A 12,986-nucleotide genomic window follows, 5' to 3' on the forward strand; every position below is an offset into this window, starting at 1 on the left:
CCTGTGTCCTGCACCTGGGGTCAGCCCTTTACCCCGTCCCCTGTGCCCTGCACCTGGGGACAGCCCTTTGACCCGTCCCCTGTGCCCTGCACCTGGGGTCAGCCCTTTGCCCCGTCCCCTGTGCCCTGCACCTGGGGTCAGCCCTTTGCCCCGTCCCCTGTGCCCTGCACCTGGGGTCAGCCCTTTGCCCCGTCCCCTGTGCCCTGCACCTGGGGACAGCCCTTTGCCCCATCCCCTGTGCCCTGCGCTTGGGGACAGCCCTTTGCCCCGTCCCCTGTGTCCTGCATTTGGGGTCAGCCCTTTGCCCCGTCCCCTGTGCCCTGCACTTGGGGACAACCCTTTGCCCCGTCCCCTGTGCCCTGCACCTGGGGTCAGCCCTTTGCCCTGTCCCCTGTGCCCTGCACCTGGGGACAGCCCTTTGCCCCGTCCCCTGTGCCCTGCACCTGGGGTCAGCCCTTTGCCCTGCCAGTTCCATTTCCTCCTGCCCAACCCATCCTTGAGAATCTGCTGTTAGGAGCACAGCAGACCTCAGCTTCGCACTATGTAAGTGGCTCACACACCCTAGGTAAGCCACCCTAGGAACACCCCAAACCCCACAAATACACCCAGCAAGGCCACAGGCGCCCCCACCCTCACTCCACTACTTTGAGCCTGTATTTTTGAAATTCTGCCTAAGAAATCTCCTCATGCCTCTTCCTCGTCAAGAAGGTTCTTTTCTTCTCTGTGATACAGGTCAGTGAATTTGCACCCTGCTCCCTGGGTGGGATGAGTAGAGGTTCCCCCTCTCCATTTGGGGACCTCCTTGGCCTTGTTCGGTGACAGTCACTAGATACCCACATGATGAGAAATCGGAAATGGCTCCTTCGGGTCCGCCATACATCCTCCCCAAGAGGCAAATTGCCTCTGTTCCCGCAGTGGGGATTACTGTGACCAAGGCAGGGTGACCCAGTGGGGACCCAAAGGACATGCCACCAGCATCACCCCTTGCCGCTGGTTTCCCTGCCTCTTCCTCTGAACATTTTCCAGACTCTTGCTCCTCTCTCAGAGGCAGGCGTCAGCTGGTTTTGGTTCTGAATTGAAAATCACTGATTTTCAATTCACAGGAAGCCTGCGCGATTTACCCACCTGTCAGGCACCACAGTGCACAGGCGACACAGCCTGCAGGTCTCATGACCCCAAGCAGGGGCTTTGTACCCAACAACACTTCAGAGGCTCTGGAAACATGAGCACCAGGTTATCCTGACTTTTCCGAAAGAAAGGCCCAGCTCAAAATGGTCAGGCGCAAACTCTGCCTGCAGATTAAGCCTGTGCCTCACCTTCTCCCCATCAGCACAGACAGCAGGAGTTAAGGGCCTCTGAGCATCATCCTGGGGGCAGTACGTTTCCCTGGAAAGCAGGGGCCCAAAGGGAAAGAAGGGGGGGGGATGAAGGAGGTCGCACTCAAGGCTGGCTCGGCCAAACGCTGGCTCTTCATCGTTGGAGGTAATACTAAATAAAAGTCATATGAAATATGATTAAAGTATAATGATATGAGGTTACTGGCTAGTTTTTAACAGATCAAATCTTATTACAGCACGGGAGCTGTCTTTCCGGGTAATTACCTTGGAAACGTCTACAATAATTTCATGTGCAAGGCAATTGCTCGAGACATTTTACAACTCCTCATACCTTACACACCCACCAGGAAACAGTTCATTACCTTGTAACCATGCCAAACTCGTGGGCCCAAATCAGCTTTGCCACTGAACTGCTCTTGCTTCACCACCAAAAAATACGCAATCCACCCTCAGAACGGGTATTCGCTATGCCTAATGGAATCATAAAAGTGGTGACCGATAGCAATTTGTATCGAGGGTAGTAAGCACATCTTGAAAAATAACAGGAAATAAGTTTACTGGAATTTCGGCGGCATAAAGTCTAATACATGTATTTTTTTACCTAGTAGTTACCCTGACACGGCCCCTCGGTAGGAGGTGGTATGTTGTTCTCTCCCTAGATCCTCACTCTCTTCCCTGTAGGTTATTTGCAGTGTGGCCATTTCTCTGTGCGAATGCTTTCCTGTCTCAACCCTCGATTCTCAGAACATCAGCCTCTGATGGGTTCTCACCGACCACCTCTGCCTTAACCCTGACTCACCCAGCTCAAGGCGCCCCTTCTAGCTAACAGAAGCTAGAAGGGGAGAAGGGGAATCAGGGCAGTGATGAGAGGTGAAATCTGCAAGGCCCGAGTCCACCCTCGAGACCTGGAGCCCCGCTCTGCCCAAGGCATTCTGGGTCCATCCACCTGGAGAACAGGAGATGGTGTCAGCAGGGACGCAGTGGGCTCGGGTTGCACCATGAGCTGTAAGTTAACAAAGCAATAGAGAGTACAGCTGTGACAGGCTGGGCTGGCAAGGCCAAAGGGTTTGTCCAGCATGAGACTCATTAGCACTTCATTATTAAATTGGAAAACACGGGTTGGATTTCGAAAAGGGTCAGCTGCCAGATGCAAGCTCGGAGTTGAGTCGTTACTTCTTGTACTGATATTTGTTTAGGAATCCAAAATATAAACTGCATACAGGTCCTTTCAGGGAAAATAAATGCTGTGTGAATTCCAAAAGTTGGCCTCGCTTGTGGTAGTTGAGTACAATTGCTGAAGAACGTCCCCAGGACTTGCTCGCGCCTTAAGTCTTCCTAATGTGGTGGGGGAGGACAGGACAGGACAGCACAGGAAAACTGCAGAGCTGAACCAAAATTATACTCAAGAGAAAAACCTCTCGGTAACCAGGGATTCAGGTCAAGGTATGTGGGGTGGTTTCTCCAAGCGCTGCTGAATCAGCCGTGGCTGGAGAGAGGCTGGCAGATTTCACGCTCATGCAAAGGTGATGTGAAAGCAAGTTTCTCAAGCAGTTGCTGGGCCCTGATGGATTAGCTTCCTGCTGCTGACTGCAAACCTTGCCTTTCAGGTTAGAAACAGCAAAGCAGCACACAGTGGAAATCTACAACCAAGTTCTGAGTTTGCATATTCATGCAACAAAGATTGCTCCAACACTGTGAGGGTCTTGTAATACAGGCCAAGCATCCCTTATCTGAAATGCTTGCACCAAGTATCTCAAAGTTTGGAGTTTTTAAAAATTCGGGCATAGCTGCGTGTAGATTTTGATAACTTGGGATGGAACCCAAGTCTAAATAGGAAGCTCTTAGGTTTCATATGCACTTTATACACATAGCTGGAAGGTTGTTTTATACATTATGCACCTGCCTTTTGAGTGTGATCTGTCACATGCAGTCAGGTGTAGCATTTTCCACTTGTGGCATCAGAATGCAGAAGTTTTGGGTTGTGGGCTTTCACATAAGGGCCTGTGACATTTAGGTGGTGGTCACTGGTTGTGACCATTGGGTGCTGTCTCACAGAATTCATCTTGTAACTCCACCCATTCCATCTGCAGCTCGCATGGGACCAGATCTCACCCCCGAGGGCTGGTGGCCAGCATGAGCAGCTCTCAGCCTCTGTCTGTACTGATGCTAGACAATGATAAGATACATGCTTGTCCGTACCACAGCCCTGGAACACCTTGGGCTGGCAGGAGGAAAGCTCACAACATCTAAGCTGAGCTCCTCGAGGCTGTCAGGAGCCTGGGTGCAAGAGCATTGAGGGGCAGAATCCTTGTTTTCAGGGGAACTCACCTGAAGGACATCAATACCATACAACTGGGGGCAACAAGACTCTTTCCTGGGAGCACAGTGCCTGCCTTCCCACCACACTCTCCACCCCAGCCTGGGTACCCTAAAGCATCACCTCTGCATAGCTGACGTGGGAACTAACAACAGCAAAACCTTCATGTAGGTCTTCTGCCTAGTCTGTGGGCAGAGGCATTTCCTCCAGATTTCAATCTCCACAAACCAAAATGAGGAGTAAGATGGCCAGCGTGTCTGGGTGCAGCCTACAGAGAGGCACATGCTCAGGCTCACATCCCTCCCGGGAAACTGTCTAGCAAGCATTTGGGGCGGGAAGCACATAATGGTTTTGGAAACCTGTTTGGCCAGATGTAAGGAGCACACAGGTTTCCAACTCTGAAAGCACTGGCATTTTAAAAGCTGATAAAATACTTGAAACACATAGAGAAATAAAGAGGATACTATCACAAAGACCCGGTGCACACATACCAGATATATGTTTTCCACTATTTGCTGCAAAATTTTTAGGACTATAATATTTTATAGAGTCGCAGAAGTCCCTTTTATGTCTTTCCCTGAAGACACTTCATTCACCCTGCTGACTCCGAGGTAACTGCAATCTAGAAATTGATATGGTTCCTTACTGTCCATGTTTTATTATAGATATAGCCATGGATCCATAAACTAACACAGAATTTTTTGCAGCACAATTTAAACACATGTAAATACATACGCTCAGTGACATATACACACGCATATATATAGTGTCATGGTTTGTGTCTGGATATCCCCCAAAGCCTCAAGCAGTCATGGGGGCGGGCTTCTAGAATTTGTGATTAATTCATGGTTCAATGCTGCGGTTATGGGTGTGAGTGCTACACCCATCCTGGGGGGCTGCAGCCTGCATACAACGTAAAGGACAGAAAGAGTCTTCTGTGTGTGTGTGTGCTTTTTGCTCTTTTTGCTTGTGCTGTTTGCTGCCACCATGAACAGTCGACCCTCTGCCACGCCACCCTGCCTTGGAACCAGCTGAATACGGACTGAAATCTCCACAAACAGAGCTAAATAAGCCTTTCCTTCCTTCATTTTGGGTGTTGGATATTTTATCTCAGAAACAAGAGAAAAGTAACCAAACATATAGTGAATATATATATAAAAACCTATTTATAGTATATACAAACTATATATAGTATATCTATATATATGGAGAGTCTATATTCATGTAGACTTTAAATCAATTTTCTTTCCTTTCCTTTTTTTTGTTAACAAAAAAGTATCAAAAGATATCCAACTGTACTGAATTTCCCTACAATGTCGGGACTGACTAGACAGCCATAAACAGATTTTCAAAGCAATATAAACGTTTCACTGGAAAGGTCATTTCTTGATAAGGACAGTACACACTGCCTTTCATGTAGAGATGAAATCACTGATCAAATAAACCTCTGCAAACTTAAGCAAATTTTGTCTGGACTCATCTAGCAGTCAGTCTAGTGGTTGATCATTTACATTTTTATCTGCAAGAGCTGGACCAGAGAGAAAAACAAACGCCGCGGGCAGGTCAGGAGAGGGTACAGGAGAGAAGCTGCCCATGGAGCCCTTGCTTTAGACAGCGCAATTCCAGCGAGAGGCGCCCGCCAGGGCCCTGTAGAGATCACAGGACTCCGGCCTCCAAAACGCAGTGTCCCGTTGACCTCACCCATCAAGGGTTCTTTAGAGCCAGATCTACCAGGACGTTACTTCACCCTGTAAAGAACTGCTACTTCCACTTGCTCCCAGGACAGAATAACGCAAGGCCCTCAGGAGCAGAGCATCCGGCATAGCAAATGGAGAGCAAAAGACCGCAGCTGCTAGAGGAAGAGAAGAAAAAGAAAGTAGCCAGGACAGGATTGGGTGCCTCTTCCTACGGAAAGGCCAGCCGAGTGTTCTCCACATCACCAGTCACTGCTGCTCAGCCCACGAGCTGCCGTGAGCTGCATGGAGCAGAGAAAGGCTGGATTCCAAGCTCAGCTGGCCTCCATCTCCATGCTGACATGGGACCCATTCAGCCCCACCTGGCAGACACAGCAGTGACTGCCACGGATGCTGGTGGCTCGATGTACAGCGTCATCAACCACTGAAGTGCGTGCACGCATGCACACTCCTACGTCACCATGGGTGAGGTGGACTCCGTGCTGAGCCTCATGGCACCCCTTGGATTCCCACCTTCTGCTGTGCCTCGGAATTTGCACAGCCTGCAGGTTGTTCCACTCTGGTCCCAGTGTCCCTGGGCACCGGCAGTCTCCCAGGGGCTGGCCACTGCAGTGCACTCTGATTTCAGGATCCCTGGTGCCTGGTGCGGTGCGTGGTGCCTGAGCATCCAGCAAACGCCTGCTTCAGTACCGGCTCGTCTGGAGGGGGGGGGATCCTACTGACCGTGCAGTGACCAGACATCAGTGGTCCTACAGGACAATGGTGATGTCTTGGCCCAGCAGTCTGCTGTCACGTCTCCTTTGCTGTTTAACGACTGTCGCTCCCAGAAGCTCTTGACCATTGATCTGCGTTCTCTAAGTCAAGGCAAAGGCTGGAAGGCCCCCTTCCTGTTCCACATCTCAGCAGCAACCTCTTTCCGGGTCCTCCAGGAGGAGTAATCTGTGATGGCATCAGATGTGACTGAGATCAAGCGGTGGGCCCCAGGAGCATCGAAGTGTTCAGAGCAGCCCAACGGACACATGCATGAGCAGGAAGGATTCTCGGTGGCCTGGGCCAGGGCTGCTGCACAAGATCTGGAGCCTCCACGATGCCCACTGGCTCAGAAAAACACCCTCCCATATCCTGCCTCCAAGGTTGATGTCACCAGCTTGGCCTTCACTTCTCAGCTCAGGGGTGTCCAAGGAGCCAGGAGTACGCATGGCCATCAGGCAGGACCTTCAGGGCTTCTCCTACAGCTAATTCTGCAGGGGCACCCTGGAGGAGCGTGGGTTTACCTAAGGAGAGCAAAGAGTGGCCACTTCCGCTTCTAACGAGGGGATTTTAAGTGACCCCAGTGCACGCAGATCCCATCCCTCCTGCTGCGGGAATCAAGGTGCTAAGGATTTGACACGCAGCCCCTTCTGCAAGTTGTGGGCTCAGAGAGCTCAAAAGTCCTTTTCAAAAAGGTCTTCATTTCTTTCTCTTGCTAAATTCCTCTAATAGTTCCCTATGCCCTTCCCTTTTTAAAAACAAAAGATTTTTTTCTTAAGACTAAAGATATATAAAAAATAAAGCTGCTGCTTTTGCCAGAAGCCCTGTGGAGAAGCCAACAAGACCATCGAGACCCTGGAGTAGTCAGGGCCTGGATCCCAGGAAGCATCGCCCGGGTCCTTCCTAAAGTGGCTGGGGTGGGGAGGAAGGCGAGGTGCATCTGAGTCTGCGGAGAACAGACCCAGGACAGGAGCTTGGGATCGTGAGCCTGGCTGTCTCAAACTCAGCATCAGCATCTCAGACCCGAAGGACTCTCCTTCTGTTCCTGCTCACAGGCACTGAAAGGAAACTGGAGGTTTTAAACGCCAGGAGTCTTATGCAGCCTTTAGCACGCCTTCTTCAGGGCAGCTTCCAGAGCGTGAAGGATGCAGCCCTTGCTGCTGCTATGGTGACTCGAAGGCCAAAATCAGGGGCTCAGAATTAAAGAAAACCTACCAGCTTTTTGAAACCTCAGAGCTGCGGGTGGTGAGATGCTCACATTGAGTGTTTTGAAAAACCTGTCTTTCTACCAAGAAAGTAGGGAAATATTACAGCATGTTGCTCCTACGAAGGTCTGGGTGCTTATAGCACCAAACCAACTGCAGGAGTCTGTGCTTAGAGCTCAGGTAAAGTCAAAATAGCTGTGAGCAGCCTGAGCAGCTGTGTTGGAGACGTCCAGACCGATCCACTCTGCTCTTTTCCTTCTCTACCCTGCCCTGCGCATGCCCAGCAGACTGGTCCTGGACAGTCTGAGCACCAGGGCAGAAGGGCCAGTGAGAAGCCCTAGCAGGAAAGCAGTGGGCCAGAGGACCGACCACAGAGTAGGATCGGTAGTCCCCCGGCTCCCTTTCTGTCGACCTGTGGCGGCTGTAACCAAAGGTCACGACTTCTACAGCTCTCCCCAGGTTCCAGTTAACTAACCCAGGTTAATTCACTCGTTAAATGTTTCAATTACCTTCCTGAATGTTCTATTTCATGCCAGTTCCTAACACAACTTTCACCGAGAAACAAATCTTAGATACCAAGTGAGTATTTTGGCTACGTAACAGTTGAGCTCCAGCTCCAGCTATTTTCAGTGTTTCACCCTAGCTTATTTGATCCTCAAACAAGACATAAAGAAGGCAGGACAGTAGCACTAATTCGAAGTTATTAGCTGGCTGCAATGACACATGCCTATGGTCCCAGCTACTCCAGAGGCTGAGGCAGGAGGGTCACTTGAGTCCAGGAGTTAGAGACAGTCTAGGCAACATGGTGAACCTCAGTCTCGACAAAAAACATTTTTATAATGTGCAGCATCATTTTAAAGATAAACCAGGGCTCGGGCTGGGGGCACAATTCATTGGTACAAAACCATGGCTTCACGTAGGTAAGAAAGGTTACAGCACCAGAAGTGCGCCCTCTTTAGAAGCCATAACCCCAGCAAGGGGACAGAGTCACAGATGATTCTCACAGCCCTGGTGGTCAGAATGAGGTGACTGCTGCCCAGGAAGTCCACTCAAGCTCCTTTAGCTGAACTATATTCAGGATCTGAAAGCGGTAGCTGGGACAGGACCAGCGGCTGACAGACCCAGGCTAGAGCTCGGATTATGAACAGTAACTAACACTAATTCCATTAAAGGTAAAAAGAGCTACAGAGTATCACTGTGGGTTCTGTTTTCTCTTCCTGACTGATGGGAGCTCTGAAACTGAAAATGCAAATATGGTTGCAAAATTATGTCAGAATTTTAACAGTCAGAGGCTTGGCTCTCGTGTTGCAGGCTAGAAGCCAGTTGTTACTCTCAATGACAGAAAAAAAAAAAAAAGGATCATCCCTCACTGAAGAGGACGGAAAAGATGAGATACAAAGCTGTGTTCTCCTTGCAACAGCAGGAACAACAGAGCAAAGCAGACCCTATGACTTGTTTTCAAAAAATAAATAATTTTAAAGGGGTTTTGCCATTTACTTTTGATAAGAAAACAATTTCCGCAATAGACATTGGTTCCACAGGATTGCACTGATCAATTTCTTTTAGAATAAAAAATTTTTCAGAAAGAAAAAGAAAATACACTGACTTTCTCATGCTGGAAATGTGAGAGAACGCAGTGTGTGAGCAGATGTTCCTGGAGACCTTGCTGGAGGAGGTGCACAGCCTGCCAGGCCAGATGCCAGCTGTGATTCTCATGGCCACACAGCACTGAGCTTCTCAAGCTCTGAACCAGCATCTGCGCAGCCTGGCTACCACTGTCCACCTTCTGACCATACAAAGCTGGTACAGAGCCCGCCAGTGAAAGAGGCAACTAAACATTGGTTCTTCACTTTTCTGGTCCCCAAACAAGTCAGCTTGCTGAGTTCGTGAACCCAAGGGATGTCTGAGAATCCCACCGGGTCCCATTGCATCGGAGAGCTGAACTCCTGGCACAAGCTGCCACCTCTGGTCACAGCTCACTGTGTTCGATGCTTATCTCCACCTAGAAGTAAGCCCTTCACACAGGAAGTTATTTAAAATGGAAACCTCCTCCCTGCAAAGAGTGGAGGGATGGACTGGTGCTCTAGATATTACGGTAGTTACTGGGGATGGAGGGGTTCCAGGAGTAGAACCATATTCTCAGTGGGTGCTGGTTGATTTTGTGGTGTTCGTTTGGAGAAAATTAACCAAGCTCAAACACTTCAGCCTACATTTATGTGGGATTTTTCTTAACCTTGTATTTAGTTGAGGCTGGGATTGGATCCCATAAGACATATGCCTGTAATCCCAGCACTCAGAAAGCTGAGACAGAAGGATCACCATGAGCTTGAGGCCAGCCTGGGCTATAAAGCGGAACCCTTCCCCCTAGAAAAGATTGTTTTTTATTTACATCCTATAAGAAGAGCCTTGGACCAGTGAGCTATGAATGTCACTACTACACAACTATGTGTGCTGGGGCACGACCACAGCACAACCAGCCAAGTCTAACACGGCCACCACTGTTTGACTGAGACCCGAAATGCTCCTTCCCAAATACTGGTCAGAAGAGCCAGGTCACTAGGGCTGAGACCCAGAAGGGTACGTTCTTCTCACCAGCTCCTCCCCTCTCCGTTTCCTGGCTGCCAGAGGGTGAACAGCACTCCTCCACCAGGCACCTCTAACATGCCAGTGCTACCTTGGGACCAACTTACCTTGGACTGAAACCTCTGCAAACCTGAGCTAAAATCAACCTCTGCTCTTTAAAAACACTTTTTAACTGCAGCTGTTTTTGAGTACTGTGGTTATTTACCTGACAGAATCAGGAGCTCAATGATCTCCGCATCTCCCAGAAATGCAGCCACGTGAAGGGGAGTTCGTTTCTCAGAATCCTGAAACAAAAAGCCAAAAATAATACGACAGGTCAGTGGCAGCCTGGGGAGCCTTTGGTGGACATGGACAGACACGTCACTCACTCTGAGGCAGACGCCTGTGGAACAAGCTTGCAGGCCAAACACCGATGGGCTGGGCTCAGGTTGTCCTCTACCCCAGCACCCTAATCACACGTGCCCAGGACTCCGCCCTCCAGCCTTTGTGCAGTGGCTGCTTCCCTGCCTCCTCCACCAAAGCCCACATCAGGCAAAAACGGATCACCACACACTGGATGGTACATTTCAACTTATTTTCAAATCTTCGGTATAGCTGAAAAGTTTTTTTTAAAAAACCTCTCTAACCTAACTTAGCAATATACTTCAAAGTTCCCAAGGATTTATTTACTTTCTGAGAGAACACAGTGAAGTTGTTTGTGCAGACATTAACTGTAAATGCAGTCATTTTCTTCCTATCCTCTTCAGCTGTTGTGTGGACCATGCCCCATCCACCAGCTTGCTTTCTGAATGCCTACTCTGTGCCAGAACCAAAATCTGGGGTCACAGCAGTGACCAGCATAGGCCCAGTCCATGCTCCCATGACATTTACATTCCATTAAGGTAAAATTAGTCCAATTAAACAAAGAAGGCCGTTACATAGAGGTACAGAGAGCAGTTCATCAAAAAGATACAACAATTATAAACAAATACGCGCCAAACACCAAGGCACCCAATTCCATAAAATAAACACCACTCAACATAAAGGGACTCATGGGTCCCAACAGTAAAGTGGACGAGTTCCCCTCTCACCAATGCATTCGCCATCCAGACCAAAACATGAATAGAGAAATATCAGTGTTAAACTACATCCTAGATCAAATGGATATAATGGATATTCATGGAATTTTCCTAAAACAACTACAGATCACACATTCCTCTTAGCACCTCATAGACTGTTCTCCAAATTATGCCATAAGGCAAGGCTTAACAAACACAAACACTGAAATCATTTCTCCCATCTTTTCAGATCATGATAGAATGAAACCAGAAATCAACAGCAAGAGAAACCATGCAAGTTATGTAAACAAATGAATATTAAACAACTCACTTCTGAATAATCATGGGTCATTGAAGAAATCAGGGAGAAAATTTGTAACTTCCTAGAATTAAATGAAAATGGAAATGTAACATAGCAGATTTTATGGGATACAGCAAAGACAGCTCCTACAGGGAAGTTTATAGCTACGAATTCCTACATTTAAAAAAACCAGAGAAATCTAGGATAAATAATTTAATGACACATTTCAAGGTCTTAGAAAAACAAGGACAAATCAAACCAAGCCCAACAGAAAGACAGAAGTAATAAACATTAGAGCTAAATTAATGAGGTAGATACTAAAAGCAGAACACACAGGACCAATGAAACAGAATGGATTCTGTGAAAAGATAAGCCTGACAAGTCCTTTGCCAGATCAAAAGAAGAGACAAACTCAAACACAATTAGAGGAGAAAAAGGGAATGTGACAATAAACACCACTAAAATCCAGAGTGTTACCCATATTTTAATAAATTGGAGAATTTAGAAGTGGAAAAATTTCTAGACACTTACAATCTATCAAAACTGAGCCAAGCAGATGTAAAAAAAACTAAACAAGCAAGCAGATCAAAGCAGTAATAAAAAAGTTTCCACACAAAGAAAAGCCCAGGACCAGATGGGTTTCCCGCTGAATTTTCCCAGATCTTTAAGAAGAATTACAATCAATGTTCATCAAACTATTCCATTATATAAAAGGAAAGAAAGCTTCTAAAGTCACTCTACAGGGCCAGCATCACCTTGATACACAATGAAAAACTGTAGGCAACATCTTTGATGGACATAGACGTAAAAATCTTTAATAAAATATTTGCAAACCTAATTCAACAACACAGTAAGATCACACATCGTAATTGAGTTGCCTTTATTCCACAGAAATATATATATATATATATATATATATATATATATGTTGAACCATCCTTGTATCTTCAATAATATTTAGTCTATTAGTGAAGATTATGAGATATATATATATATACATATATCTCAGTCTATACATATAAACAGAAGCAGAATTAAGGATAAAATCATATCAACTGACACAAAAATGCCTTTTTCCATTAAGAATATACGAGTTTACATTCCCACCAATGTAGAAGGGTCCTTTCTCATTGCAGCCTCACCAGCATTTGGTATGGGATTTGATTTCTGGGTGATTAACATTCTTTCTGGTGTAAGATTCAATGAGTAAATTCAACATCCCTTCATGATAAAAATCCCTGAAGAAATCAAGTATTAAAAGATCACCCCTCAATATAGTAAAGTCCATATACAACCATCCCAGAGCCAGCATCTTTGTTGATGGGGAAAGCCTTTCCTCTAAAATCAGGAATGAATCCAAGGATTTCCCTTTTCACCATCCCCAGCCAATATGATACTTGAAATTTTAATTAGATCAATTAGGCAAGAGAAAGAAATAAGAGACACAAATAGGAAAAGAAGAAATCAAATTATCCTGCTTGCAGATGATGTGATCCTGTGTCAGAAGATCCTAAGGACTCCACCACAAGATTTCTAGAACTGGTAAACAAATTCAGCAAAATAGCAGGATGTAAAATCAACATCAGAAAATCAATAGCCTTTCTTTATACACTGATAATGGACTAGTTGAGAAAGAAATCAAGAAAGTAATCTTATCCACACTAGCTTCAAAAGAATAAAATGACCTAAAATATCTAAGGGTCAATCTGAACTAGGAGCTGAACGACATACAATGCAGATTTCAGAACACTGAAGAAATAAA

At 46.9% G+C, this 12,986-nt stretch overlaps 1 protein-coding gene across 12 annotated transcripts in view; it reads right to left on the minus strand.

Moving 5' to 3' along the window:
* The window catches only part of Ankrd44 (ankyrin repeat domain 44), a 233,877-nt gene that overhangs the window by 113,647 nt on the left and 107,244 nt on the right, over window positions 1–12,986 (minus strand). For all 12 annotated transcript variants that reach the window (XM_063259488.1, XM_063259498.1, XM_063259494.1 and 9 more), the window contains one exon: window positions 10,092–10,170. In XM_063259488.1, the coding sequence (XP_063115558.1) occupies window positions 10,092–10,170 (79 nt within the window). The remainder of the gene's footprint in view (window positions 1–10,091; window positions 10,171–12,986) is intronic.

Source organism: Cavia porcellus, unplaced genomic scaffold (genome assembly GCF_034190915.1).
Source record: "Cavia porcellus strain 051 isolate PalLab524CR breed Dunkin Hartley unplaced genomic scaffold, mCavPor4.1 scaffold_12, whole genome shotgun sequence".
NCBI lineage: Eukaryota > Metazoa > Chordata > Mammalia > Rodentia > Caviidae > Cavia > Cavia porcellus.